General features: G+C 43.4%; 1 protein-coding gene across 1 annotated transcript; it reads left to right on the top strand.

Annotated features, from left to right (window-relative positions):
* Window positions 1-2,226: 2,226 nt before the first annotated feature.
* LOC132385912 (zinc-binding protein A33-like) lies at window positions 2,227-24,125 on the top strand. Its single transcript, XM_059958149.1, has 6 exons — window positions 2,227-2,719; window positions 3,366-3,461; window positions 3,872-4,105; window positions 5,898-5,920; window positions 6,008-6,126; window positions 23,361-24,125. The coding sequence occupies exons 1-6, from the start codon at window positions 2,309-2,311 to the stop codon at window positions 23,912-23,914; spliced, it is 1,437 nt and encodes a 478-aa protein (XP_059814132.1). The 5' UTR covers window positions 2,227-2,308; the 3' UTR covers window positions 23,915-24,125.
* Window positions 24,126-25,838: the final 1,713 nt, after the last annotated feature.

The following is a 25,838-nucleotide window of genomic DNA, read 5'->3' as shown; positions in this document are numbered from 1 at the left end:
GCTCCAGCACCACCGACTGCCGTGTTAGATGCGTCCATTGTGAGGGCGGTAGGGGTGTCCATTCTGGGATGTACTAGCATCGCGGCGTTCGCCAAGGATTCCTTCGTTTGAATGAAAGCGGCGGCGGACTCCTCGTCCCAGGTAATGTCCTTGCCCGGACCGGACACCAAGGCGAATAGGGGGCGCATGATCCGGGCAGCTGAAGGGAGGAAGCGGTGGTAGAAATTGACCATACCTACGAATTCCTGAAGGCCTTTGATCATGGTGGGTCGGGGGAAATGGCGGACCGCATCTACCTTAGCAGAGGGGTTGCCCCGTCTTTAGTAATCCTGCGGCCCAGGAAGTCGATGGTGTCGAGCCCGAACTGACTTTTGGCGGGGATGATTGTTAGACCGTCCTCACTGAGTCGGGCGTAGAGTTGACGAAGGTGGGACAGATGCTCCTGACGACTGCTGCTGGCTGTGAGGATGTCGTCCAAATAGATGAATGCGAAGTCCAGGTCGCGTCGCACCGCGTCCATTAACCGCTGGAACGTCTGTGCGGCATTCTTCAGGCCGAACGGCATGCGAAGGAACTCGAAAAGGCCAAACGGGGTGATGAGAGCCGTTCTGGGGACGTCGTCCGGATGTATCGGGATTTGATGGTACCCTCGGACGAGCTCTACCTTGGAGAAGATCCGTGCGCCGTGCAGGTTTGCTGCAAAGTCCTGAATGTGCGGCACAGGGTAGCGGTCCGGTGTGGTAGCCTCGTTCAGCCTGCGGTAGTCGCCGCATGGTCTGTAGCCTCCTATCGCTTTGGGCACCATGTGCAAGGGGAAGGCCCATGGGCTGTCGGTCCGTCGGATGATCTCCAATTCCTCCATCCTCTTGAACTCCTCCTTTACCATCGGAGCTTGTCCGGGGGAAGCCGCCGAGCACGGGCGTGGAGGGGTGGTCCCTGGGTCGGGATGTGGTGCTGTACGCCGTGCCTGGGCATGGCCGCTGTGAACTGCGGTGCCAGAACCGATGGGAACTCCGCCAGGACCCTGGTGAAGTCGTTGTCGGACAGCGTGATGGAGCCGAGGGGAGGGGCTGGCAACTGGGCTGCACCCAGGGAGAACGTCTGAAAGGTCTCGGCGTGGACCAGTCTCTTCCTGGGCAGGTCGACCAGTAGGCTGTGAGCTGGCAAAAAATCCGCACCCAGAAGCGGTTGGGCTATGGTGGCCAGTGTGAAGTCCCACGTGAACTGGCTGGAGCCGAACTGTAGCTGCACCTGACGGATGCCATAGGTCCTTACTGTGCTGCCGTTCACGGCCCTCAGGGGGGGACCCAGTGCCCTGCTGCGGGTGTCGTAACTCGTCGGAGGTAAGACGCTGATCTCGGCACCGGTGTCGACCAAAAAGTGGCGTCCTGAACGCTTGTCCCACACATACAGGAGGCTATCCCGATGGACAGCCGGCGTAACCATCAGCGGCGGCTGGCCCTGGCGTTTCCCGGGAACTTGCAGGACGGGCGATAACGGCGGGCTTCTGCGCCCCACCGCTGGTGGTAGAAGCACCATTGTTCGTTGGGCTCCCCACCCCTGCCCCTGGTGTTAGCGGGCTCTGCGGCCGGGCCTGGACTGGTTTGCTGCTGGGAGCGTGGCCGGGTGATCTGTGCGACGGACGCCCCACTCACCTTCTTGACGTTCCACAGCAAGTCCGCCCAGGCTGCCACCGCCGGGGGTCACTGAAATCCGCGTCGGACAGCAGCAGGCGTATGTCCTCGGGCAGCTGCTCCAGGAATGCCTGCTCCAACATGAGGCAGGGTGTGTGTTCGTCGGCCAGAGACAACATCTCATTCTTTAAAGCCGATGTAGGTCTGTCTTCCAAGCCATCCAGGTGCAGTAAACGGGCAGCCCGCTCGCGCGGTGAGAGTCCGAAAGTCCTTAGGAGCAGGGCTTTGAATTCCGTGTACTTGCCGTCTGTCGGGGGCGACTGTACGAACTCCGCGACCTGGGCCGCTGTGTCCTGGTCGAGGGAGCTCACCACGTAATAGTAACGGATGTCCTCTGAGGTGATCTGCCGAACGTGGAATTGGGCTTCTGCTTGCTGGAACCATAGGTGAGGTCGTTGTGTCCAGATACCAGGCGGTTTCAACGCCACCTCTGAACAGAGGTCATTTCTGGTCAAAAAAATCGTTTGGACCGTCGGGGTCACCAATTGTCACCAGCAGCAGAATGTTCATTCCCCGAGTCTGCAGCGCGCGTAGTGGACAATCGCGGTACTGCAGGGGATCAGCAGCTCCCCGAAAGTGAAAGCATTCTGAATCAGGAAGTGCCGGGAGTTAACATGGCTTCGAAAGGACTGGCCGAGAGTTTGAGCGAGGAGGTAATTTGTCCCATCTGCCTGGATTTCTTCACCCATCCGGTTATACTGGAGTGCGGACACAACTTCTGCCGCTCTTGTATCACACAGTATTGGGAAAGGGAGCAGAGAAACTCCTGCCCGGAATGTAGAGCGCGGTTTGCTGATCGCACCCTCAGGGTGAATCGGGCCTTAGCAAATCTGGCTGAAAAATTTCGAAATCTAAACCTGAATCCGAAAGGGAAGGAAAGTAAACTTCAGTGCGAGGAGCATGAGGAAGAACTGAAGCTGTTTTGTGAAACGGACAAAACACTGATCTGTGTGATCTGTGCAGCTGCGCAGGAACACCGAGAGCATCGATTTGTGCTGATTGAAGAAGCCGTTAAAAACTATAAGGTAAAAACTAACGTTAATTTAACACAAAACCCCTCCCCACAACTCTCCCTCCAACAGCCCAGACCCACCCCTCCTCACATCTCTCCCTCTAACAGCCCAGACCCACCCCTCCCCACAACTCTCCGCGCTCTGTAAGGATCGCCCATTACGTACTGTATCGCCCTGATCCACTCGCTCCTCCACACTGATCTCCCTCCTGGCACCGCCACCTGCAAGCAGGACAAGTGCTACACCTGACTCCTAACCTCCCCCCTCGTCACCATTCAGGGCCGCAAACAGCCCAGTTCCTCCCGTTTTTTTCCATGGTCGATTGTCCTCTCGTATTAGATTCCTTCTTCTCCAGCCCATTACCTCTTCCACCTGTCCCCTCTCATCTTCTCACTTCATCACCCTCCCCCACGTCCCCCTTCACGTTGTCTCCCCTGTCAGCTGGTTCTCATCCCTAATATTTTTATTCTGGCTCCTGTCCCATTCCTTCCCAGTCCTAATGAAGGGTTTCATCCCGAAGCACCGACTGTTTATTTCCCCTGAATAGAAGCTGCCTGACTCACTGAGTTCCTCCGGCATTTTGTGTGATAATCGGGTTTGATCACCTGTTTCTTTTGATGCATCTTTATTTCTATTTCCTTCATTCTCTGACTTCCAGGATCAGCTAAAATCTTCCTTAGACTCTCTCACAAAAAAGAAATCAGACTTCCAGGAAAAGGAGCAGCAACAGAAAGAGAAGATTTCCGGAGTTCGGGTGAGGATTCCTGAGCGGAATTTCTGATATTACTGTCGAGCTTTGCTCCCTTTAATGCAGAATAACCGAGTATCGCAGCTGCAGTGACTTGGGTTAGATCCTGACCTCTGCTGCTGTCTGTGTGGAGTTTGCATGCTCCCCCTGTGACCACGAGAGATTCCGACACATCCCAAGGACATGCCGGATGAATGGCTAATTACTGTTAACCCTGTGAAGGTGGGGAGGGTGTGCATGAATCAGTTGGGAGTTTATGGGTCAATAAGTGAGTGTAGGTTTCAGGAAAATGTGAGTGAATGGTGTTGACGGGAATGCTTTCAGAAGTAGCATGAACTCCAATAGACCGAACTGAAAGACAAAAGGAAACAGAGCACAGCAATGCAGTATATTAATCTTCACCTTTCATTCGACAGGAACAGTCATACAGCCTTCAGTCTCACGTCAGATCCCAGTTTGCTGAACTGCGCCAGATTATCACTGAGAAAGAGCAGAGCTTACTCAGGGATCTCAGGGAAGAGGAGAAGAGGATTCTCAATACAATGCAGAAAAATCTTCTAGCTCTTCAAGAGAATAAAAGGATTATTCAGGAGGAAATCACTAAGTTAAAGGAGCAGATGGATCCAAAAGACAATGTGATATTTCTCAAGGTGAGGGATTCTATTTCAATTTGCTTCTGTCAAAGGGCACTAAATGAACAGTGGTATATTTGAAATAAACACAGCACAGCGGCGAATTCTAACAAATCAATTGCCGCTGCTGGTGTCCTCACACAAGCTGTTTTACCTGCATGATGCGCCCTCCCATCACTCCAATAATTACATTTCAAATTGTCCAAGATACGCTTTCAGTCCTTCATTAGCTCAATACAATCTTGAAGCGATGAAACTTCAGGGTAATTCATTGTAAAGTAAGCTGCAACACAGCGGCCAAGAACAGAATGACATCCGCCCGTCCCCAACTCAAAACTGCCCAGAACAAAATACAGATGCGTAACTTTTCCCCTTTGCTTTTACCATGTCCCCACTCACGTGACGAGTTACCATAATAAACACGTAACACAGAATACAATGCAGACAGAAAACAGACGTGTTGCTCCTACACACAGCATTTACAAATGGCAGTAAACTGTTTCTCACCAGACAATTGATGCAACTATTCAGGGTTGTTGTTGTCCCATAATAATAAAATTATGAAGGAATTGGACACGCTTGAGGCAGGAAGCATGTTCCCACTGAAGAGTGAGTCCAGAACTAGAGGCCACAGTTTAAGAACAAGGGGTAGGCCATTTAGAACAGTGATGCGGAAAAAAAAAATTCACCCAGAAAGTGGTGCCTATGTGGAATGCTCTGCCTCAGAAGGCAGTGGAGGCCAAGTCTCTGGATACTTTCAAGAGAGAGTTAGATAGAGCTCTTATAGATAGCGGGGTCAAGGGAATTGGGGAGAGGGCAGGAACGGGGTACTGATTGTGTATGAGCAGCCATGATCACGGTGAATGATGGTGCTGGCTATAAGGGCCGAATGGCCTACTCCTGCACCTATTATCTATTGTCCCATAACTGGACTTCCACAACTTCTGTACATCCCAGGACTGAATGCAAATTTCTCTGAAATTATCTACTCCGATCATAACACAGAGCTGCTGACTGTTTCCTTAATTACCGCATTAAATATCCTCTAAAACTCCCATTAACACCCAGTTCCAGTCACAGGCTGTGAGTGTGTCTGGTGCGGTTGGTGTGAGGGTCTCTCTGTCAATCAGTGAGAACAAAGACTTATCATCCATATCCGGTTTCCATCAGATTACGGAAACTTTCACTGTCTCTTTATTTTCTGGATATATTTTGCATGGTATTCTATCCCATTCTCTATCATAAACAGGCTATTAGTTCCATCTTCTATCAGTTTCGCTGCTTCACAATCCTCCTGCCACCTGCTCACCACAACCAGCAACAGTGCCCGAAAGCTCTGGCCCCTCACGTGTTTACCCAGCCTCCCCATTACATTCAATCTCTGCTGTTCCATTTCATCCACTCCTGTGGCACTGAGTTCCACATCCTCTTCACTAAATTTCTTGTAGAATTTATTAAAATCCATCTGGAATTACATCTCCCCACAAGTCTCCCCATAAATAGAGGTACTTCCTCCACCCGCACACAATCACCTAGATCACTGATCTTAAATTCCTCCATCCTATCAGCCTGACGTCATATCCATTTGATAATGCACAGCCAGTCCTGTCTTCCCTGTAAGTTTCATCCTCTCAGGAATGGTCTGACATTCAGAACCTTTCCCTGTATTTTACCCCATGGTTCTGTATTGTCCGTGTGTCTGAGTGACTGTGGGAGTGGGAATTTTCAACACCTTGTAATGATATGGATGAAATTCAAGATGTGGACAGTAAGTCCAAGTCTAATCAGATTTGTGTTTTATTTATTTCAGGAGGAAGCTCGTCGGAACAGGAGGTAGGACAGGCTCTTTACTGAAACCCTGAATGGATTTGTAAAATAGTTCAGAATAGCAATTTATAACCAGCAGTTTAATATTTACAGGATTAACGACGATGTCCAGGAATTGGCAGTGACAGATGAGAACCTACCGGTTGAAAAATTCGATTACCTCTATTTGTTGAACACAGTGCTGAGAGAAACGCTTGATCCTAGTAATCGAGGTAAAACTTACAAAATTCATTTCTCCTTGTTTATGAAGCTCAATTTAGTTCCAATTTGAGGCAAAGATTGTCTCTAATAGTGGGCTGAAGGGGAACTGAAGTTTATTCCACGTCAACCCCACCAAATGAGAGGCATCACTGTCACATGGTCAGCTGGAGATGTCAGACCCCTGGACACACCAGCACAGGGTCGTAATGCAACCAATACACGGGACTGTCAAATGAACCACTGTGTTCCAATCCCAGGCAAATGCACTAACACAGCAGGACATGAGTTAGGATCTATCAGAGGAACTAGGAATTTAATACTGACGATAATATTGTAGGGAATAAAAACAGGTATCAGTGTGGTGACAGGGATTGCCAGGAAAATACACAAGTCCTTCATGTGCCCTGTGAGTGCAGACTCTGACTGACACAGGTCTTCCCGCTTCCGGATCAGCAACTCTCACTGTTGTTAGAGGCAGAAGAGGGGAGTGGTCGTGATCGGGGACTGAATCGCCAGGGGAACAGACAGGAGAATCTATTGATGTGAACGGGACACCCGAATGGTATGTTGCCTCCTGGGTGCCAGGGTCAGGGATGCCTCGAATCGTATCTGCAGCATTTTAGCGAGGGAGGGAAAAGAGCCAGATATCTTGGTAAATTTGTGACAATGACATTGGAAGTAAAAGCAATTAGGTCCTTAAAATAGAATTTGGAGAGCTTGGTTGAAAGCTCAGAAGCAGTACCCCCAGGGTAGTAATTTCTGGATTGCTGCCTGTGCCACGTGCTGGTGAGGGTAGAAACAGGATAATTTGACAGATAAACATGGCTGAGAAGATGGTGCTGGGGACAGGGATTCAGGTTCTTGGATCATCGGGATCTGTTCTGGTGGAGGAATGACCTGCTCAAAAGGGATGGGTCGCACCTCGACCGAAGGAGAATAATATTCACACAGAGAGGTTTTATTGAGCTGTTGGGTAGTGTCTGAACTAATTTGGTGGGGTGGAGGGGGTTGGAAGTGGAGTGAAGGGATAGGACTGATGGTTAAAATGCAAAGATAGCATACAGTCAGACTGTCAGATAGGGCGGACAGATGCGAAGAGAAAGTTGCAGCCAGCAGGGTGAGTATCAGTGCATTAGGGATGCAGAATTAAAAAGAGTCTCAGATACAGAACACAAAGCGTTATATCTCAATGCATGGAGTATGAGAAACAAGGTGGATGATCTTGTTGCACTATTACCGATTGTCAGGTATGATGTTGTGGCCATCACAGAATCGTGGCTGAAGGATGGTTGTAGTTGGGAGCTGAATGTTCACGGTTACACAATGTATCGGAGGAAGGAAGGAAGGCCGATGGGGTGGTGTGGCTCTGCTGGTAAATCAGCAGCTAGATGTGACATAGGATTAGAAGATGTTGAATCCTTGTGGGTTGAGGTAAAGAACTGCAAAAGTAAAAATGACCCTGACAGCAGTCACAGATTACAACTGGAAATAGAAAAGGCTGATGAAAAGGATAATGTTACGATAATCATGGGAGATTTCAACATGCAGGGCAATTGGGAAAATCAGTTTGATAAAGGATCTCAAGGGAGTGAGTTTGTTGAATGCAATGTGATGGCTTTCTAGAGCAGTTTGTCGTTGAGCCTACTCGGGGAACAGCTCTACTGGATTGGGTGTTATGTATTGAACCAGAGGGGAGTAGTTAAAAGAAACCTTAGGAAGCAGAGCTCACAACATGACCGAGTTCAACTTGAAATCTGAGAAGGAGAAAGTGAAGTCTGACATTGTAGTATTTCAGAGGAGTAAAAGAAATTACAGTGGTCTGAGAGAGGAGTTGGCTAAAGCTAATTGGAAGGAGATGCTGGCAGGGATGAGAGCAGAGCAGAAATGGTGTCAGTTTCTGTAAAAATGAGAAAGGTGAAGGATAGATGTATTCCAAAAATAAATAAATACTCAAATGGCAAAATAGTAAAACCGTGGCTGACAAGGGAAGACAAGTTAATGTAAAGGCAAAAGATAGGGAATACAATTAAGCAAAAATTAGTAGGAAGATAGAGGATTGAGAAGCTTTTAAATATCTACATGAGGAACTAAAAGAATGTTTGGGAGGGGAAAAATAAACAAGAAATTGATTTGAATTGAATTGACTTTATTACTTAAATCCTTCATATACATGAGGAGTAAAAATCTTTACGTTATATCTCCATCTAACTGAAATTTGCAATTTATAGTAATTTATGATGAATAATATGTACAACAGGCTGATTAATATAACATAGAAATTCTGTTGTCTCAACATGAGTTAAGCAATCTGATGGCCTGGTTGAAGAAGCTGTCCCGGAGACTGTTGCTTCTGGCTTTTATGCTGTGGAACTGTATCCCGGATGGTAGCAACTGGTACAGGTTGTGGTTGGGGTGACTCTGGTATCCAATGATCCTTCAGGCCCTTTTTACACACCTGTCTTTGTAAAACAAGTTAGCAAACAATATCAAATTGTTTTTCAAGTACTGTAAAAAAATAAAACAGAGATGAGAGTAGATATAGGACCGCTAGAAAATGAGGCTGGATATATAATAACACAGGATAAAGAGATGGCGGAGAAACCAAAAATTTTGCACCAGTCTTCACTGTGGATGATACGAGCACTGTGCCCGGTGTTGAAGGATGCGAGGGAAGAGAAGTGAGTGCAGTTACTGTTACAAGGGAGAAGGTGCTCAAAAAGCTGAAAGACCGAAAGGTACATAAGTCACCCGGACCAGATGAACTGCACCCTAGTGTTCTGAAAGTGGTCGCAGTAGAAATTATGGAGGCATTTCAAATGATCTTTCAAAAATCACTGGACCCTGGCATGGTGCCAGAGAACTGAAAAATGGCAAATGTCACTTAACTCTTTAAGTAAGGAGGAAGGCAGCAGAAAGGAAACCAGTTAGCCTCACCTCTGTGGTTGGGAAGAAATTGGAGTCAGTTGTTAAGTATGAGGTTACGGAATACTTGATGACACTGGACAAGATAGGACAAGTCATCATGGCTTCGTTAGGGAATATCCTGCCTAACAAACCTGTTGGGATTCTTTGAGGAGATTAGAAGCAGGATAGATAAAGGGGATGCAGTGGATGTTGTATATTTGGAATCTCGGAAGGCCTTTGACAAGGTGCCACACATGAAGCTGGTACCCAGGTTAAGAGGACATGGTATTACAGAAAAGTTACAGACATGGTTAGAACATTGGCTGATTGGTAGGAAAGAGAAAGGGATCCTCTTCTGGTTGGCTGCCTATTGACTCGTGTTCCACAGGCGTCAGTGTTAGGCCACCATTTTATGCTGTATATCAAGATTTAGCTGATTGAATAGATCATAAGATATATGAGCAGAAGTAGGCCATTCAGCCCATCGATTCTGCTCCACCATTCAGTCATGGGCAGATCCAGTTCTTCAGTAAACCCCACTCCCCTGCTTTCACCCCGTACCCTTTGATGCCCTGGCTAATCAAGAACCTATCTATCTCTGCCTTAAATATGACTTGGCCTTAAGAGCCACTTGTGGCAACCAATTCCACAGATTTTCCACACACTGACTAAAGTAATTTATCCACATCTCAGTTCTAAAAGGACGTCCTTCAATCCTGAATTCATACCCCCTTGTACTAGAGTAGATGGCTTTGTTTCCATGTTTGCAGATGATACGAAGATTGGTGGAGCTGGTAGTGTTGAGGAAACTGTTAGGCTGGACAAGGACTTGAATGAGGAGAATGGGAAGGAAAGTGGCAAGTGATATATAATGTTGGAAAATTCATGGTCATGCATTGTGGTCGTCAAAATAATGTGCAGACTTTTTTTCAGATGTGGAGAAAACCCAAAAAACTGAGATGTAAATGGACTTAGCAGTCGTTCTGCAGAACACACGAAAGGTTAATTTGCAGATAGAGTCAGTGGAGAGGAAGGCAAAACCAACGTTGGCTTCAATTCAATAGCAGTGATGTGATGCTGAGGCTTTATAAAGCACTGGTGAAGCCTCACCTTTAGTATTGTGAACAATTTTGGGCTCCTCGTCAAAGGAAAGATGTGCTGGCATTGCAGAAGGTTCATTTCATAAGGATGATTCCAGGAATGAAAGGGTTATCATACGAGGAACGTTTGATAGCTCTGTCTCTGTACTCGCTGGAATTTAGAAAGATGAGGGGGGATCTCATTGAAACCTTTCGAATGTTGAAAGGCCTAGACAGAGTAGATGTGGAAAGGATGTTTCCCATGGCGGTGGTGATCAGGGCAACAGGGCATAGCCTTGAGATGGAGGGTCATCTATTTAAAACACATGTGAACAAATTTGAGCCAGCGGCTGGTGAATTTGTGGAACTTGTGTGTATTTAAGGCAGAGCTTGATAGGTTCTAGATTGGACACAGCATCAAAGGTTACGTGGAGAAGACCAGGGAGTGGGGCTGAGGAGGGAAAAAAAGGATCAGCCATGATTGAATGGCGGAGCAGACTCGATGGGCAAATGGCCTAATTCTGCTCCTATGTCTCATGGTGATCAGACCACTACATTGAAGCATTGTGAGAATGAGCTCGGACACACCAACAAGCATTGACATGGGTCAAGATTTCATCTCGGGCTCGGGAGAAGCACACACAGCATAACCGGCCTGGCAAAGCTCCCTCACACACATACACAGGAAGGACTGGCAGATTGTAGTCAGAGCCTCAGCAATGTTCGTTGTTATTTCCCTCAGCAAACTGGAAACCTGTCTCTTCAGAGAAAGTCATTTATTCATTTAAACAACTCAATCACGTGTGACACATTGTCAACACACACCAGACATGTGATGAGACACTGTAACATACAAATTCTTCAATGTGCACACTCTCCTTCGATGTGTATACACACCACACGGATATTTACCGCAATCAATACACACACACACACACACACACACGATATACTATCAGAGTGTGACACACGGCCACAGAAACAGGCACAAATTCCCATTTAGGATTGAAACCTGCCGTCCTTACCCAGTCTGTCTGTTCTGTGTCACTGAGCTGCCATCTGACGAGACGTCACATCAACACTTCACAGACAGACTCCGGGGTGAGATTCCTCAGGAGGATGATCTGGGAGGGTTTGACGGATGTTGAACTCACGGCCCACTTCATCAATCTGCAAGACTAAGATGTCTTCTTGAGCATGGCCCGTTTGTGTGTGTTCCCCCCCCATCCCTCTAACCATTTCCCATCTGTGTCCCTGCCCAAATTTATTTTAATATATTTTATTTTTACCTGTTTGAATAGCGTCTGAGGGCAAATTCCATTCACCAACCTCCCTCACTTTGAGAATATTACCCGATAGACCACTCAGAAAAATTTCCCGTCTCACCTTCAATCTGAGCCCTCTGGTTCTGTACTCCCTTTTCTTGGAAAAATAAACGTTATTTAAGGTCCTCAGAATTATTTACCTCAATAAGGAGTCATCCCTGAAAATCCTGCACAACAGCTGAATAGCCCAAGCTAACCCACACTCTGCTTTTAACCCAAGCCCCCTGTAGCGTTCTCGCTCGGGTGTAATGAAACGCCGAATGAAACGCCGAGATAAACCGTAGGCAATGAAACACGGTCGCAGTAAGATTAACCACTTACTGTTCACTCTTCACATTAACGTATGGTGAAAACTGTTGACAAAACAACACAAGATTGATACAGTATTTGTTCCCTTCTTGATAGTACATTTACATTGTAAATACTTGTAAAAGTAAACTACAACTACATTGCATTAAAGTGCAGCATACAGTCAGAATCCACCTTCGCCATGGACCGCTTTAAATACAGTTCAACACAAACTATCCGCAACTCTTTAACTAACGAAAACATAAACCTTATCGGCCGTCGTTACTTCTAACGGGATCGGCGTTAACATTTTAATTCAATTATTAACTTACAGCGTTGAACTCACTGTGATTTCTAATGCTTACATACTAATTCTTGCTCGGGTCTGCCTCATGCGAGGCCCCGCCCTTGCGTTCATCCCAAACCGGTATTTTCCCACAAGACGCGACGAAACCGGATGTGACGTCATCGCATGCCGATATATTTTACAGGCAATGAATATACTTTAAACGATTCTAATTCTAACTAGAAAATACTGACAAATGAATTACTAAGCGAAAATATTATAAACTAAATAACTGCCATAAAGTCAACACACCCCCAGTCCTGGTAACATCCTCCTGAAGCCTCCTGTCCAGTGTAATGACATCCTCCCCATATTCGGGAACCGAAAATGCAGACAATACTCCAAGTGTGGTCTATCATCGACATCAAAGTCCTTGCTTAAGTTCATGTGGACAGTGTGGAATAGGCTGATGAATACACGACCGAAGGTGTTTTTTTGGGACAAGAAAGGCGGCGTGGGAGCTAACTTCTGAAGGAAGGCAGTTTTTAAAAAAAGTAACTTCACGTACAAGCACGATAAGACTGCGCAGGACAGCGAGGAGAGTTTAAAAAGATGACCACCCTATACAGCGGGCAGCGGAGTGGGTGGCAGCAGAGTGTAGGGCTTTGGCTCAACGGGCTTAGGCGGTAACGGGAAGAGGCGAGAGCGAGGCACCGACTCTTTTTCTCCCCTTGGCAAATCGGCCCGTCGGACGGGGGAATAGCAGGGCACATTAGCTAACGGTTTAAAATGTTTGTGTGTTTGGCGAAGTAAGTGGGTGAGTAGACCTATCTTTCTTTCTTTCATTCCTGTAGAATTAGGTAGTATATCTGCAGGGTTAGCGCTTTGTTCAGGGTGTCAGATGCGGGAATCCTGGGAGACCTCCAGCCTCCCTGATAGCCACATCTGCACCAGGTGAACCGAGATTCAGCTCCTCGGAGACCGTGTTAGAGATCTGGAGCTGCAGCTTGATGACCTACTGCTTATTAGAGAAAATGAAGAGGTGGTAGACAGGAGCTACAGGGAGGTAGTCATCCCTACGCTACAGGGGTCAGAAAACTGGATGACTGGCAGGAGAGTGAAGGGAAATGCCCGGATAGTGGAGAGCACCCCTGTGGCTGCCCCCCTCAGCAACAAGTATATCGTTTCGGATGCTGTTGAGGGGGATGACCTGACAGGGGACGGCCACAGTGACCGGGTCTCTGGCACTGAGCCCGGCGCTGTTGTGCAGGAGGGAAGGAGGGAGATGAATAATGCGGCAGTCATAGGGGATTCCATAGTCAGGGGAACCGACAGGAGATTCTGTGAGCCTGATAGAGATACCCGCATGGTGTGCTGCCTCCCAGGTGCCAGGGTACGGGATGTCTCGCATCGGGTCCAGAATATTCGGAAGGGAGAGGGCGAGCAGCCAGCTGTCTTGGTACATGTTGGTACCAATGACATAGAGAGGAAAAGGGAGGAGGTCCTGAAGAGAGATTTCCGGGAGTTAGGGATGAAGCTGAGAAGCAGGACCTCCAGGGTAGTAATCTCAGGATTGCTACCTGTGCCATGTGCTAGCGAGGGCAAGAATAGTAGGATCAGGCAGATGAATGCGTGGCTGAGAGACTGGGCTTCACATTCTTGGATCATTGGAATCTCTTTAGGGGGAAGTATTAACTGTTCAAAAAGGACGGGTTACACCTGAGCCCGACGGGGATCAACATCTTCGCGGGAATGTTTAATAGAGCTGTTCGGGAGGGTTTAAAGTAATTTGGCGGGGGATGGTATACCGGAATGATAGAGCGGAGGAGGGGAAAAATAAATCTAAGATAGTGAGCAGTAAAGATGTCAGGAAGGACAGGCAGGTGATGGGGCAAATTTGCAGCCACTGAGATGAGTTGCAGGGCAATCAGAACAAAAAGTACCAAATACTGGACTTAAGGTGTTATACTTAAATACACACAGCATAAGGAAGAAGGTGGGTGATCTTGTCGTACAGCTACAGATTGGCAGGTATAATTTTGTGGCCATCACTGAGACGTGGCTAAAGGATGCATGTTTCTGAAAGCTGAACGTCCAAGGATACACGGTGTATCGGAAGGATAGGCAGGTTATGCAGAGGGGGTGGCGTGGCTATATTGGTAAGAAATGATATTACATCATTAGAAAGAGGTGACATAGGATCGGAAGAATCTTTATTGGGTTGAGCTAAGAAATCGCAGGGGTAAAAGGAACCTGATGGCAGTTATCTACAGGCCTCCAAACAGCTACAGTGAGGTGGACTACAAATTACACCAGGAAATAGAAAAGGCTTGCCAGAAGGGCAGTGTTATGATAATTGTGGGGGAGTTTAACATGTGAGTGGATTGGGAAAATCAGATCGACACTGGATCTCAAGAGAGAGAATTTGCAGAATGTCTACGAGATGGTTTTTCAGAACAGCTTGTTGTTGAGCCCACCAGGGGATCAGAGCTACCGGATTGGATATTGTGCAATGACCCAGAGGTGATTAGAGAGATGGAGGTGAAGGAACCGTTAGGAGACAGTGATCGTAACATGATTGAGTTCACTGTGAAACTTGAGAAAGGGAAGCCGAAATCCGATGTGTCGGTATTGCAGTGGAGTAAAGGAAATTACAGTGGCATGAGAGAGGAATTGGCCAAATTTGACTAGAATGGGACACTAGCGAGAGGACGGCAGAGCAGCAGTGGCTGGAGTTTATGCATGATGTGAGGAATGTGCAAGACAGATATATTCCAAAAAAGAAGAAATTTTCGAAATGAAAAAGGATGCGACCTTGGCTGACAAGAGAAGTCAAAGCCAAAATAAAAGTAAAGGAGAGAGCATTCAAGGAAGCAAAAATTAGTGGGAAGTCAGACGATTGGGAAGTTTTTAAAAGCTTACAAAAGGAAACTAAGAAGGCGATTAAGAGGGAAAACATGAACTATGAAAGGAAGCTAGCAAATAATATCAAAGAAGATACTAAAAGCTTTTTCAAGTATATAAAGAGTAAAAAAAAACAGGTCAGAGTGGATATAGGACTGATAGAAAATGATGCTGGAGAAATTGTAATGGGAGATAAGGAGATGGCTGGGGAACTGAACGAGTATTTGCATCAGTCCTCACTGAGGAAGATATCAGCAGTATACCGGACACTCAAGGGTGTCAGGGAAGAGAAGTGTGCGCAGTCACAATTACGACAGAGAAAGTACTCAGGAAGCTGAATAGTCTCAGGGTAGATAAATCTCCAGAACCAGATGGAATGCACCCTTGTATTTTGAAGGAAGTAGCTGTGGAGATCGCGGAGGCATTAGCAATGATCATTCAACAATCAATAGACACTGGCATGGTTTCGGAGGAGTGGAAGATTGTAAATGCCACTTTGGAATTTAAGAAAGGGGCAAGGAAGCAAAAAGTAAATTATAGACCTGTTAGCTCGACATCGGTGGTTGGGAAGTTGTTGGAGTCAATTTTCAAGGATGAGGTTACCGAGTATCTGTAGGCCTATGACGTGATAGGCCAAACTCAGCAATGGTTTCCTTAAAGGAAAATCCTGCCAGAGAAACCCGTTGAAATTTTCTGAGGAGATTACAAGTAGGCTAGACAAGGGAGATGCAGTGGATGTTGTGCATTTGGATTTCCAGAAGGCTTTTGACAAAGTGCCGCACAAGAGGCCGCTAAACAAGATAAGAGCCCATGGAATTACAGGAAATTTACATAAGTGTATAGAGCGTTGGCTGATTGGTCAGGGATTCCATTCTGGTTGTTTGCCAGTTACCAGTGGTGTTTTACGTTGTATATCAACGATTTGGATTATGGAATAGATGGCTTTGAGGCTAAGTTTGCTGATGATACAAAGATCGGTGGAGGGCCGGTAGTGCTGCGGAAACAGAGAGTCTGCAGAGAGACTTGGATAGTTTGGGAGAATCGGCAAAGAAGTGGCAAATGAAATACAATGTCGAAAAGTGTATGATCATGCACGTTGGTGGAGGAAATAAACGGGCAGACTATTATTTAAATGGAGAGAGATTTCAAAGTTCTGAGATGCAATGGGACTTGGGAGTGCTCGTGCAGGATACCCTTAAGGTTAACCTCCAGGTTGAGTCGGTGGTGAAGAAGGGGAATGCAATGTTGGCATTCATTTCTAGAGGAACAAGAGCAGGGATGTGATGTTGAGGCTCTATAAGGAACTGGAAAGACCTCACTTGGAATACTGTGTGCAGTTTTGGGATCCTTATTTAAGAAAGGATGTTCTGACATTGGAGAGGGTTCAGAGAAGATTCACTAGAATGATTCCGGGAATGAGAGGGTTAACATGTGAGGAACATTTGACCGCTCTTGGACTGTACTCTGTGGAGTTTAGAATGAGGGGGAACCTCACAGAAACATTTCGAATGTTAAAAGGCATGGACAGAGTGGATGTGGCAAAGTTGTTTCCCATGGTGGGGGAGACTAGTACGAGAGAGCATGACTTAAGGATTGAAGGGAGCCCATTCAGAAGGGAGATGCGAAGATATTTTTTTTATTTTTTAGGGTGGTGAATCTGTGAATTTCTTGCGGCAGTGGAATCCAAGTCATTGGATGTATTTAAGAGAGATTGATAGGTATGTGAGTAGCCAGGGCATCAAAGGTCATGGTGAGAAGCTGGGGGAGTGGGACTAAATGGGAGAATAGATCAGCTCATGATAAAATGGCGGAACAGATTCGAAGGACTGAATGGCCGGCTTCTGTTGCTTTGTGTTATGGTCTTATTTGAATGCACCAGTATACGTAATAAGGAACTTGCATCACAGGTAGAGTTTGGCAGGTACAATCTTAGGCAGGTACGACTTTGGTCAAAGGAATAAAGACATAGACAATTCTGTAAACAGGGCGAAATTCAAAAATCAGAGGTGCAAAGGGATTTGGGTGTCCTTGTGCAGGATTCCCTGAAGGTTAACTTGCAATTTGTGTCAGTGGTAAGATTGGCAAACTCAATGTTTGCTTTCATTTCGAGAGGATTAGAGTACAAGAGCAAGGATGTAATTCTGAGGTTTTATAAGGCATTGGTCAGACCACATTTGGATTATTGTGAGCAGTTTTGGGTCCCTTCTATCGGAAAACATGTACTGGCATTGGAAGGGGTCCGGAAGATTCACAAGAATGATTCCAGGAATGAAACAGTTAACATATGAGGAGTGTTTGATGATTCTGGGCCTGTACTCACCGGAGTTTAGAAGAATGGCTGATTTATTATCCCTCTCACCCCTATTCTCTCGCTTCCTCCCCGTAACTTTTGAGACTCTGACTAATCAAGAAGTTTAGTTATTAACTTCTGCCTTAAAAATCAAACAGGAGAAAATCTGCAGATGCTGGTAATCCAAGCTACACAGGTCCTGATGAAGGGTCTCGCCAGATCTCTCTGACACCTGTCTGGAGAGAGTTGATGTTGGGAGGATGTGGGTGGGTCGAGAACGGTAAGCACAGCCTCCGACTATAGGGATGTCCATTTAGGACAGAGATGAGGAGGAATTCCTTTATCCACAGGATAGTGAATCTGCCACAGGCAGCTGTGGAGGCCAAATAATTGAGTATATTGAAAGCGGAGTAAAACACACAAATTGTTTGGCGGGGATGTCACGTGATGACGTGGGATCGAGACGCGGATATCCAGATGTCCCGTAAAAAAAAACCTAATAAATTAATGCTTAAGTGAAGAAAAGTTTGTAAATATTTCCTAAAAACTACGTCCAAACTACTCAGGATTTTCATTAGAGATGCCTCCTAAACAGACAAGGAAGAAAACTATTGCTTTGAAGATAGTGCAAATTGAGCCGGCCACCATGAAGAAGCCTCGGACTCAAGTGCATCTCAATCCGGCGAAACAGAACAGAAATCGCCCGCAGCATCAATCGTCTCCAAGATGGAACAACAGGAACTGCGCGTGCGCGCAGGAAAGTGCATGCGCAAACATGAGCATAATGAACTACAATCCCAGCTAGCATTGGAAGCGGAAGTGACAATGAATACGGGGTGGATTCGGATTCTCTGGAACATCCAGATGAAGATGAGGAGGTAGAAGAATAACAACAGGAAGAGATTGGAGGTGGAAGATATTCTGGACACATAAGAGTTCCTTCTTTGATGCAAATAATGCATGAATTAAAAAAAATAAAAATAATACAAGAATATATTAAAAATATGAAGGCTATGTTTGATAAGATGGTGAGAAAACAGGAGAAAATGCTCAAGAAAGTTACAAACCTGGAAGAAACAACGGGAGACACTATTGAGAGAGTGAAGAAAATGGAAGATAATACATCAGAAAGAAAACGACTGTTGGAAAAAATAGACGTGCTTGAAAATTTTAGTGGACGAAATAAAATTAAAATTGCGTGTCTTAAAGAAGGGATAGAGGGAGAGGATCCAACAAATTTTTTTGAAAAATGGATCCCGGAAAATTTGGAAATGGAAGAAGGAACCCAGTTGATTGAAATCGAAACCGTCCACAGAGCTGTAAGACCAAAACCCACGACGAATCTTGATAAAATACTTAAGATATCAAGAAAAATGAGCCATTCATGATAGAAGTGAAAGCAGTTCTTCTCTATCCTGATATAATTTATGACCTTTCGAAGAGAAAGAAGAAATTTAAGCCAGCGAAAAATGTTTTATGGGAAATGGTTATAAATTTATATTGCGCCACCCTGCAGCACTGATATTTTTTTTGGATGACGGAAAAAGAAGATTTTTTTACTGATCATCGGGATGCAGAGGAGTTTGCACAAGAACTCCCAAATATTCACTGGACACAGTAAATATTTATAAGTGAAACAGATTAAAGATGAAGACAGGAACACTGAAGTGAGTTGATGAACATTAAGGACGGAAGAATATTTAAATATACTTTTAATTATATGATACAGGGGGAGATACGTAAAAAATTTGAGAAAAATTAATCGCGAATAGAATGTTAAAATAATTCCCCAAGATACTATGAGAGTTGAAATATAGTGTATTATTATAGACTGGAGTAACCACGTTAAAAATAATGACTAATTTACAGATTGTTTTAAGTTTTAATGTTAATGGGCTTAATGGACCGGTGAAAAGAAAAAGAATTTTAACATACATTAAGAAAATGAAAATAGATATAGCTTTTATACAAGAAACACATTTAACAGAGATAGAACATCGGAAATTAAAAAGAGATTGGGTCGGAAATGTTATAGCAGATTGACTTAATTCAAAAGCGAGATGGGTTGCAATTTTGGTCAACAAAATTTTACAAATTAAAATACAAGATGTATTAATTGATTCTGCGGGAAGATATGTAATTATACATTGTCAAAGCTTTTCAGAACTATGGACTCTTATGAAAATTTATGCACCAAATGAAAACGATGTAAAATTTATACAGGAGGATTTTTTTTTGAATTTGGCTGACGCACACGATAAAATATTAATAGGTGGAGAATTTAACTCTTGTCTAGACCCAGTTTTAGATAGGTCAACAAAGGTTGCTACAAAACCAAAAGTAGCAAAATTAACTTTATCATTGATGAAAGATTTAAATTTGATTGATAAATGGAGAAGAATTAACCCAAGAGAAAGAGATTATTCATTTTATTCAAATAGACATAATACTTATTCAAGGATAGATTTTTTTCTTACGATCAGAGAATATTCAAGACAGAGTGAAAAATATGGAATATAAAGCAAGAATATTGTCAGATCATTCCCCCTTGATAATGACAATGATAATGATGGATAAGGAGGAATCGATTTAAAGATGGAGATTTAATTCAATATTATTAAAACTTCAAGATTTTTGTGATTTTATGAAAAAACAGTTTCAAGTTTTTTTAGATACAAACTCAAATTCAGTTGATGATAAATTTATATTATGGGAAGCGATGAAGGCATATTTGAGAGGCCAGATAATAAGTTATACTTCTAAAATTAAGAAGGAATATATGGTAGAAATAGATCAATTGGAAAAAGAGACTACAAAATTAGAAAAAGAATCTCAAAGATATATGACAAAAGAAAAATAAAGATAACGTGTAAATAAGAAACTACAATATAGTACACTTCAGACATACCGCACAGGAAAAAAAAGCAATTATGAGAACTAAACAAAGATATTATGAACTTGGTGAAAGATCACACAAGATACTTGCTTGGCAGTTAAAAACAGACCAGGCTTCCAAAACGATAAATGCAATTGGAACAACTGTAAATAAAATTATTTATAAACCTTTATAAACTTAATTTTTTTTATTCTGAATTATATCAATCAAAATCACAAAATGATATTGTTGAGATAGAAAGGTTTTTTTCACAAATAACTCTCCCAAAATTGAATTTGGAAGAATAGAAGGGATCAGATGTGCCTTTTACATTAAAGGAGGTCGAAGAAGCTTTAGGATCACTTCAGAGTAATAAATCTCCAGGAGAAGATGGTTTTTCGCCTGGTTTACAAAAATAAATATTTATTAATTCCTCCTTTTATGGAGCTAACACACCAAGCAGAAAGAATGCATAAACTTCCAGAACCTTTTTCGACAGCTACTTTAATTGTATTGCCAAAAAAAGACACAGATCTTTTAAAACCAACATTACATAGACCTATTTCTTTTTTGTATACGGATTATAAAATAATAGCAAAGATTTTATCTAACAGATTATCTAAATACTTACCAAAATTAATACACATGGACCAAACAGTATTTATTAAAAATAGACAATCGGCAGATAATGTAACTCGGTTACTTAGCATAATTCATTTGGCACAAAAGAGGGAAGAACTAAGCAGTTCTTAGTTGCTTTGGATGCAGAAAAAGCATTTGATAGATTGGAATGGGATTTTTTATCTAAGGTATTGGAAAAATATGGATTAGGAGTATATTTTATAAAATTGGATTAAAACCTTAAATACTAACCCCAAAGCTAAAGTGGTGACAAATGGCCAAATTTCAACATAATTTCAGTTAACACGGTCAAGTAGACAAGGTTGTCCATTATCGCCTGCTTTACTTGCGTTGGCGATAGAACCATTAGATGAATTAATTAGAACTGACTCAGATATTATGGGTTTCAGAGTTAATCTGGAGGAATATAAGATTAGCTTATTTGCTGTTGATGTTCTGATTTATCTAACTAACCCATTACATTCGTTGCGTAAATTATCTTCTAGATTGGCAGAATATGGGAAAATATCAGGGTACAAAATAAATTGGGATAAAAGTGAAATTCTACCACTTAATAAAGGAGATTATAGTCAATGTTGATTAATAACTCTATTTAGATGGCCAATAAATGGTATAAATATTTAGGTAAAATAGTTGATAATGATATAATGAACTTATATAAATTTAATTATTTGCCATTATTGAAAAAAAATCAAAAAAGGAATATATTCCCTAGATTACAATATTTATTTCAAACATTACCAATACAATCATCACAGAAACTTTTTCAAGAGTTAAATAAATGTGTGAGGAAATTCCTTTGGAAAGGTAAGATGTCAAGAACATCAGTGGAAATATTGACATGGAAGTTTGACCTAGGAGGGTTACAATTACCAAATTTTAAGAATTATTACAAAGCAAATCAACTTAGATTTACTGCATCTTTTCTTGATAAAGATAAGCCAGCATGGATTAGAATAGAATTAGACATAATAGGAGAAAATATACCAGAAGATTTTATATATAAATGGGAATCTAAATGGATACTGGAAAAGAAAGAATCTCCTATATTAAAACATTTGATTGATGTATGGAATAAGATAAATGTTGATGATGAGATAAAGAAATATTAATTAGGAAAGAGACCTTTAATTCAAAATAAACGTATCCCTTTTACAATGGATAATCAACTTTTATATAACTGGTTTCACAAAGGGATTAGATATATAGGAGACTGTTTTGAAGGAGGTATATTAATGTCATTTGACCAATTAAAGAATAAATATAAAATATCAAATAACACTCTTTTCTGTTATTTCCAATTAAGGACTTATTTAAGAGATAAACTGGGTCAAACAATGTAATTGCTGAAACCTAATGAAATAGTATCTTTATTTCATAAAGGAAAACTTTAAAAAGTATTTCTGGTATGTATAATTTGATTCAAAAACAGGCAATTAAACAAGGAATTCATAAGTCAAGACAAAAATGGGTAACTGATTTGAATATTAAAATTGATGAAACAAGTTGGTCCAGATTATGTCTTGACAGTATGACAAATACAATAAATGTTCGACTAAGATTAGTACAATATAACTTTTTACATCAAATATATATTACACCACAAAAAATAAATAGATTAAACTCAAATTTACCTGATCAATGTTTTCGATGTAATCAAGAAATTGGTAATTTTTTACACTCTACTTGGTCTTGTTCTAAAATTCAACCTTTTGGGGCAAATTTAAGAGTTTTACTGGAACAAATTATTCAAATACAACTTCCACACAATCCAATATTGTTTTTACTAAGCGATATTGAAGGGATAAAATCAAAATCCAAATTCAATAAATATCAGAAAGAATTCATAAAAATTTCATTGGCAGTAGCCAAAAAGGCTATCGCAGTTACTTGGAAATCGGATTCATACTTAAGTATAGATCGTAGGAAGAATGAAATTTTTAGCTGCATTCCACTTGAAAAAAATACTTATAATTTAAGAGATAAATATGAAATATTTCTGAAATTTGGCGCCCTTATTTACAAAAAGTAGGATTAAATATATAGGTGCTCCGAAGATAAAATTATTGGTTATCTTGGGAAAGAAAGAAATATATATATATTAAAGCTATTATGAACTCCATGGAGCATGTGGGGATCTTCCGATATCCAGGCATTCTTTCTTTATTTCCTTATTTTTTCTTCTTTTTTTTCTATCGGGAAGTTGGGGTGAGGGGAAAGGGTATTTTTTTTCCTTTCTTTAACCTATTTGAAAATTCAATTAAAAAAAAATGTTGGCGTAACAGCAGGCCTGGAAGTTTCTATGGAAAAGAGTAAACAGTCGACGGTTCAGACTAAAACCCTTCGTCAGGACCTGTGTTGCTTAAGGTTTCCTGCAAATTCATCCCCTGTCCTAATGAGGGTCTGCGGGGGATGGGGTTGTGGGAAAGGGGACGAAGTCATCCTCTTCTGCCATCTTTGCCCCCTCCAGATTCAGTTCACCCAGGGGCTTTCAGACCCCTCCCTCTCCTGGTTCAATCTGCCATTCAGCACCCCTCCCCCGATCCCCGGGGCCGCGCAGTCCGAGTCTCCCCCCGATTCCCTGGGGCCGCGCTGCCCGAATCTCGCTTCAATCCCCGGGGACTCTCTAATTCTCTGCTTCTCCCCGCCCAGTCTCTGTCACCCTGGATGTGGAAACGGCGAATCCGCTGCTCGAGGTGTCTGAGGATCGGAAGAGTGTGAGACGGACCTGGACCTGGAGGAATCTCCCTGACACCGGGAAGAGATTCACATACCGGCCTTGTGTGCTGGGATCGAAGGGATTCACATCGGGGAGACATTCCTGGGAGGTGGAGGTGACGGGGATTCGGGACTGGTGGCTGGGAGTCGCCTCAGAGTCTGTGAAGAGGAAGGGACGGGTCAGACTGAGACCGGAGACCGGATTCTGGGTCATCGGGCGGGATGGAGACGTGTTACATCGGGATTATGACGTGGACCGTGGTCTCCCCTCCCCCGAGTCCCGTCTCGCTGCCGGTCCCATCCCCGGGAGGGTGGGAGTTTATTTCAGTTACGAGTCCGGGACAGTTTCATTTTACAACGCGGAGACCAAGTCCCATCTCCACACCTTCACAGGGAATAAATTCACGGGAAAACTTTATCCTCTCTTCGCGAGCTGGGATGTAAATCAATGGCTGAGAATCTGCTCCGGTTCCGCTCCGGGTCTGTAAACGGGTCGGGTCCCGGGACCGGCGTCAGGAGTAAAGTCCCTGTAAATATAAATGTGCGGAGAGTGCAGCTAAATACGTGGCTAAGGAGATGGTGCAGGAGGGAGGGCTTCATGTTTCTGGACAATTGGGCTTTGTTCCCGGGAAGGTGGGACCTGTTCCGACGGGACGGTTTGCCCCTTAACTGCAGGGGGACTAACATCCTTGCAGGTAGATTTGCTAGTGCTGCTGGGGTGGGGGGGGGGGGTAAAAAAGATTTGCAGAGGGAGGGGAACCCGAGTGTTAGAGCGGATAGTGAGGTGGAGGAGGATAAAGGTCATGCGAGGACTGCATGTACAGACAGAAATCAAAGATTTGTACATTAGGTTGTAAATTGATTTTCAGAGCTTTAAAAACTGTAGAATATTTTGGATAGTCTCTCCTTTGTTAAATATAACAGTGAACAATTTTAAATTGAATTAAACACTGATTGGCACATATCGAAGAAGAATTGTCCATCTTCATTAACAAATGTCATATTACGTTGAAAGGATGAAAGGGGGAGGAGTGGCATTACTAGTCAGGGAAAATATCACAGCTGTGCGTAGACAGGACAGACCGGAGGGTTGTCTACAGAGGCCATATGGGTGGAGCTGAGGAACGGGAAAGGTGTGACCACACTAATAGGGGTGTATTATAGACCGCCCAATAGTCAGAGAGAATTGGAGGAGCAAATCTGTATAAAGATATTAGTCCAATGTAAGAAACAGGAAGTTGTAATAGTAGGGGATTTTAACTTTCCTCATATTGACTGCGACTCCCAAACTGTCAAAAGGCTAGATGGCTTGGAGTTTGTGAAATGTTTTCAGGAAAGTTTTCTAAATCAATATATAGAGGTACCTACGAGAGAGGATGCAATACTTGATCGCCTATTAGGAAACCAGACAGGTCAGGTGACAGAAGTATGTGCAGGCGAACATTTTGGGTCCAGTGACCATAATGACATTAGTTTCAAGTTAATTACGGATCAGGATAGGTCTGGTCCTCGAGTTGAGGTTCTAAATTGTAGAAGGACCAATTTTCTGAAATGAAAAAGGATCTAGGGAGGGTGGATTGCGATATTTTTTTTCTGGCGAGGATGTGTTCAGTAAGTGGAAGGCCTTCAAAGGTGAAATTTTGAGAGTGCAGTTTGCATGTTCCTGCCAGGGTTAAAGGCAAAGTTAACAGGAACCTTGGTTTGCAAGGGATATTGGTGATCTGGTTAAGAAAAAGAGAGAGGTGTATAGCAGGTATAGGCAACAAAGAACAAATGAATTACTTGAAGAGTGTAGAAAACGTAAGAAAATACTAAAGAAGGAAATCAGGAAGGAAAAAAAGAAGACATGAGGTGGCTTTGGCAGATAATGTGAAGGTAAACCCGAGGGGTTTCTACAAGTATATTAAGCGTAAAAGGATAGTAAGGGACAAAATCGGTCCCCTAGAAGATCCGAGTGGTCGTCTATGTGTGGGGCCTTATGAGGTGGCGGAGATCTTAAACAGTTTCTTTGCATCAGTATTTACTCAGGAAACTGGCATAGTGTATATGGAAGGAAGGGAAACAAGCAGTGGTGTCATGGAACATTTGTAGATTAAAGAGGAGGAGGTGTTTGCTGCCTTACAGCACATAAAGGTAGATAAATCCCCCGGGCCTGACTTTATATTTCCTCGGACCTTAAGCGAGACTAGTGTAGAATTTGCAGGGGCCCTGGCAGAAATATTTAAAATGTCCTCAGTTACAGGTGCAGTGCCGGATTGGGGGGTAGCTCATGTTATTCTGTTGTTTAAAAAAGGTTCCAATAGTAAACCAGTTAACTACAGGCCAGTGAGCCTGACATCAGTAGTAGATAAATTATTGGAAGATCTCCTGAGAGATCGGATATACAAGTATTTGGATAGCCAACGGCTGATT

Source organism: Hypanus sabinus (assembly GCF_030144855.1).
Source record: "Hypanus sabinus isolate sHypSab1 chromosome X2 unlocalized genomic scaffold, sHypSab1.hap1 SUPER_X2_unloc_5, whole genome shotgun sequence".
In the NCBI taxonomy this organism is placed as follows: Eukaryota; Metazoa; Chordata; class Chondrichthyes; order Myliobatiformes; family Dasyatidae; genus Hypanus; species Hypanus sabinus.
Note: the sequence above shows the minus strand (reverse complement) of the source record. Positions and strands in the feature narration are given on the sequence as shown.